The 6,044-nt window shown below is 33.6% G+C and overlaps 1 protein-coding gene across 1 annotated transcript; it reads left to right on the top strand.

Moving 5' to 3' along the window:
* Nucleotides 1-416: 416 nt before the first annotated feature.
* Nucleotides 417-1,001, top strand: LOC113771598 (dirigent protein 22-like). The gene has a single exon (XM_027316170.1). The coding sequence runs from the start codon at nucleotides 417-419 to the stop codon at nucleotides 999-1,001; it is 585 nt and encodes a 194-aa protein (XP_027171971.1).
* The last annotated feature ends 5,043 nt before the right edge of the window (nucleotides 1,002-6,044 follow it).

Below are 6,044 nucleotides of genomic sequence, written 5' to 3' on the forward strand. Positions count from 1 at the left end.
TTCCAGAACCTTACTGAATGTGTTTCATTTTTTTTTAGGGAAATGTGTTTCATGTTTTCCATTATCCCACTATATATCAAAAGAAATTCTTGGCTCTGAACTTTGAATGATATATCTGCTGAGTACACCACACCATTACACAAACCTATTGTGATAGGTCGCCACCCATTGATGTTTAATTATCTTTTAAAACTTTTTGTGCTATACCCAACTCTTTGGAATGTAATATTATTTCATTTAAACCATTTATATGTGGAAAAATCAAAAGTCAAGATTGATTTAATTGTTCTACTATAACCATTTGCAACTGCTACCTCCTCCATCCTATAAATATGGTCATTGAACAAATTATCTTCACCATCTAACTAATTTGTTTCTTCCTTCTTTGTTTTTCAGCTAGCCTTTCAACATACAAAATGGCAAAAGGTTCAGCTTTTGCATCCATCCAAATTTCCCTTGTGCTATTACTAGCAATCTTTGTTTGTTCAGAAGCTGATCTTCTTGGCCCTGACTGTTGCTGCCGTGGAAAGGAAACAAATATTACTGTGTACCTTCAAGTGTTTACGGGCGGACCAAATACCACCAGTGTTGCAGTTGCCGGCGCCCCTGGTATGCCGAGAACTCCCTCCAATTTTGGAACCATTATTGTTAATGATGCTAACATGACACAAGGCATCAGCAACAATTCTCCAATTATTGGTCGGGCCCAAGGCATTTACATAGCTTCATCCCGTGATGGATCAAGCTCACAGGGCATATTTTCCCTCCTTTTCTCCAACATCCAATACAACGGTAGCACATTGGAATTCCAAGGACCAGGATATAACTTACAAGTCGGTGGTACGGCGAGAGAAATTCCAATAGTTGGTGGCACCAAAACGTTTAGGCTTGCTCGGGGATATGGATTTTTCCAGACAGTTCTGCAAAATCCGGTACAGAATAAAACGGTTATAAAGGGCGATATTACCGTAATCCAATACCCAGGAGGAGGGAAAGTTTGAACAATAAAGGAAAAACCAATAATAAAGAAAGCCAATTACAGACCATATATATACGTACTTGGTGGTCTATGTTTCTTATGTACTACTTGTTCACTCGACTATCTTACTAAGAAATCCATCTAGGAGGATGGGAAAAAATAACTAATAAAAGAAAAATAATAATTAAGAAAACCAAGTATAGATTTTTATCTTTATTGTGGACTTATATGTACTCGGTGATCAATGTATGACGTTTCTTCGTGCACTTCTTGTTTCGTCAATATGTCCATCTTCATAAAAACATTATTGGTGTTCTTCAATTACACGTGGCTTCGCATTACGCAAGCTTGTGAATTACGCTATTGGTGTTCTTCAATTACGTATGTTCGTGAATGTGTTAAAATGTGATATGTGCGTTTACCAATAAAGATGTGTATTGAAACTTAGATATAATCTTCACCTAATTGTGGAATTCGCTTGAACTGATAATTGTACACCAAGTCTAATTGAAGGTAGTCTTTATTTTTCATAATTTTTGTTTTACATATGATGTACATCCAACTTGCTTTATGAAAAATAATCTTTTACTCAGTTTAACAAATGGTAATCCTTCTCCTATATAACTACCACAACTAATAAAAGGTGACAAAAGACCTTTTCATCTATTTTTTCTTAACATGGTTAAGAACTTCTGTTTTATTGAGCATTAAGCCTAAAGTGCAATTCACCATTTAGATGGTCAAGATGGATAATGGTTTGGCCACCAAATGGTTAGTCAATACCTTATAAAACGGGAAAGTCAACTTTTGAGCTTTTGTTCGATTTTACTGCTGAATCATATATAAACATATGTGGATTGGACGGAGCAAAAACATATTATCAGGAAAGTCAGCTTTTGAGTTTTTTTTTTTTTTTTGTTATTTTTTCCTCTAAATAGGGGAGAAACATACGTGGACCTGTAATACGACCCCAAAAGATATGTGAACTGTTCGGAATTCGGCGAGTTTTGGGGGTATTCGATTGTCTCTTCAGACAAATTTTACAACAACCAGCTACATAGAAATCAACGGAAATTACATTCTTGAGAACTATATTCAATTGCACTTCTCTAGTGCAATTAAGATATTTGTTTCATTCTAATTTCTCTTTAGACATTCTCTTGTTCGATCAATGTCTTAATGAAGGCTACAAAAGATTTATTATTTCAATCTCTGTTCTTCATCCAACCCTCCCCTTCCCCCAAAACCCCCTAAATTTTAGGGTTAGGAGGTTGGAAGCCTATATGGCATGTAAATAGCTAAACATGTGTGAACATTTTCAATTTCAACTACAAAATTGAAACTTATACTTGGACATTTTTTTAAATTAATTTTTTAATGAGAGGATGCTAAAAGCCAATTACTACACATAACTAACAAGAAAATGAGTGGCTCTTATGCAATTTGCAAACATGAAAGGCCCCAGACTAAAAGGTGAAATTAAAGCTTAGGGTGTAAAGTGTTCAAAATTAAAATTTAGGGTACAAAATGAAAAATTGGGATAAGTTCGAAGATGCAAAGTTAAGTTAATCCTTTTCTAGAACCTTATTAAATGTGTTTCCTTGTTTTTTTTTTCAGGTAATTTTGATTCAAGTATTTAAGGTTTTCCATTATCCCACAATACAATAGATGAAATTCTCGACAATCGACTTTGAATGATACATCTGCTGAGTATGCCACTCTATACAAACCAATTTTCATAGGTGGCTACCCATTTATATTGAACTCTCTCTTAAAACTTTTTACGCTCTACCTAACTCTTAGAAATGTAATCATATTTCATTCAAACCATTTATATGCCGAAAAATCAAAAGTCAAGATTGATTTAGCTACTCAATGTAAGTTCGGAACCTTATTAAGGTGGTAGAAGTTCGAAGGTGCAAAGCAGAGTTAATTCTTTTCCAGAACCTTGTGAAATGTGTTTCATTGTTTTGTAATTTGTTTTTTAGGTAAAAGTGTTTCAAGATTTCAAGGCTTTCCATTATCTCACTATATATATAGCAAAAGAAATTCTTGACTCTGAACTTTGAATGACATATCTGCTATGTATACCACACCATTCTACACAAACCTACTTTGATAGGTGGCCACCCATTGATGTTTAATTCTGTTTTAAAACTTTTTATGCTCTACCAAACTCTTTGAAACGTAATCTTATTTCATTTAAACCATTCATATGCAGAAAAATCAAAAGTCAAGTTTGATTTATCTCCTGAGTATAAGTTTGGAACATTGTTAAACCGGTACAAATTTGAAGGTGCAAAGTGGAGTTAGTCATTTTTCGGAGCCCTGTTAAATGTATTTCATTTTTTTTTGGTAAATGTGTTTCATTTTTCTGGAACATTGTTAAATGTATCCATCATTCGCGAACTGGACCTGCTGTTCAGGACAGTAAAGGAGCTCAAGGGAACCCTGTCGGACTCGGAGGACGTCGCGGATGATGCCAGCTCCATCGGGAGCAGCTGACCTTCTTCGGTGGAAGAAGTGGACTGATGAGGAGGGATCGAACCCCCGGACTCGGGAACAATCCTCCCTGGGAGATGGAGTGGGTCCCACACGCACAGGGACATACGTATAAATGAAACGTAAAGTACTGGATAGCATACGAGTATGCGTACGTATGTAATACATAGGGATTTAATGCAGCAGTGACACGTGTAATAAATACGCAGCAGGGAAATAAAAATGTTTCAATTTATTTCATCCTTAAACAATATGCGTACAAATTCAAAATCTGCTTCAATGCAGTTGATCCACAGGCTAATGGGCTGGGAAGGGGATTTTTTTCCGCCGTTAAAATATGGGGCGGGGGGCAAGGGAATAAACCCCCGCCTCGCCACCCATTGAAAAAATTAAATCTGTATATGTATATAATTATATATAATATTTAATTTAATTTGTTACAAATTTATAATAGATATTATTAGTTATAAGTATTATATAATGCATATTAGTATTTGTAATATAGTTGATATTATCAAATACTAATAATAGTACATGTCTACTAATAGAAATTATTAATTAGTTATATTAAATTTATTAATACAATTATACTAAATTCGTAATTACATTTAACATAATAACACTTTTTTCTTAGAAAAAACACAATAATGACTTAATGATTGTACTTTTTTCAAAAGTGAAAACTTGACTATTTTAGTTGTATTTGTTTCATCATGTTAGATTGTATTCAAATAACTTTTGTTTGATTGTTTTTATGGGTTTCAATTATGAAATTACAATTGATAATGACTTGGTCATGTGTTGGTATTTAAGTATTCGATTCTTTGCTCAAAATTGACTACAATGAAATCGTATGACAAATTTTTATTAGCCTGACAGGTGCTTCTGTGGGGTTAGCGGGGTGGGCGGGGTAGGGACATGTAGGAGGAGTGAGGGGCGAGGGAAATTCCCCCCGCCCTACTGCCATTCCTAATTTCTTTTGCTATATAGTGTAATAATGGAAAACCTTGAAAACTTGAAACACATTTATCCAAAAAAAAAATGAAATACATTTTACAAGGTTCTGCGAAAATGATTAACTCAACTTTGCACCTTTGAATTTGTACCACTTTAACAAGATTCCAATCTTATTCTCAGCAGATAAATCGAACTTGACTTTTGATTTTTCTACAGATGAATGGTTTAAATGAAATAGGATTGCATTTCAAAGAGTCGGGTAGAGATTAAAAGGTTTTAAAAGAGAATTAAACCTCAATGGGTGGCCAATTATCACAGCAGGTTTGTGCAGAATGGTCTGGTATACACGGTAGATATATCATTCAATGTTCATAGTCAAGAATTTCTTTTGTTATATAGTGGGATAATGAAAAACCTTGAAATCTTGAAACACTTTTGCCTCAAAAGAAATAAAAAGCAATGAAACATATTTGACAAGGTTCTGAAAAAGAATTAACTCCACTTTGCACCTTTGAACTTCTACCACTTTAATAAGGTTAACTTACACTTAATAGCTAAATCAATCTTGACTTTTGATTTTTCTGCATATAAATGGTTTGAATGAAATAGGATTACATTTCTAAGAGTTAGGTGGAACATAAAAAGTTTTAAGAGAATTAAATGTCAATGGGTGGTCACCTATCAAAATAGGTTTGTATAGAATGGTATACTCAGCAAATATATATCATTCAAAGTTGATAGTCAAGAATTTCATCTATTGTAAAAATAATAAAAAGCTCAAACGTTGACTTTCCTGATAATATGATTCTCCATCCAATCCATATTTGTTTATCTAGGATTCAGCAGTAAAATTGATGAAAAGCTCAAAAGTTGACTTTCCTAATAACATCGAACTCCATTCTTCCCGTTTTGTAAGGACTTAACTAACCATTCTGTGGCCAAACCATTATCCATCTTGACCATCTAAATGGCGAATTGCACTTTTAGTTTAATGCTCAACAAAACAGAAGTTCTTAACCATGTTAAGAAAAAATAGATGAAAAGGTCTTTTGTCACCTTTTATTAGTTGTGGTGGTTAAATAGGAGAAGGATTGCATTTTCTTAAACTAAGTAAAAGATTATTTTACATAAAGCAAGTTGGATGCACATCATATGTAAATAAAAATTATGAAAAATAAAAGACTACCGTACATTTAGACTTGGTAGCATAACAAATTTTTTTTTTTAATGACAGTGTATAATGATTTATGTATGCAACAAAATGAAACTTCTCATTTTCAGACCAGAAATATTTCTTTTGAAGTAGTCTCAGTCAGACAAGGACGTACCAAGCAGGGGCGAGCAAGAAAAGCCCCTCCACACCTAAAAAATTTTTTATGAAAATTATGTAGGATAATAATCTTTTAACAAAAATTGTTACTTTACCACCAACATATATAACTTACTTAGTTCCTGACCCCTTCAATTACATTTAGACAAATCTTCCATGACAAATCAACTCTTACCTCTTTCTATTAGCATAGAGTTTCCTTGCATTTGTGTACGATATGTATGACGTAAAATTACAATTAAGTAAACACTATACCAAAAGGAAACAGAGGACCAC

This window comes from Coffea eugenioides, chromosome 5 (genome assembly GCF_003713205.1).
Source record: "Coffea eugenioides isolate CCC68of chromosome 5, Ceug_1.0, whole genome shotgun sequence".
NCBI lineage: Eukaryota > Viridiplantae > Streptophyta > Magnoliopsida > Gentianales > Rubiaceae > Coffea > Coffea eugenioides.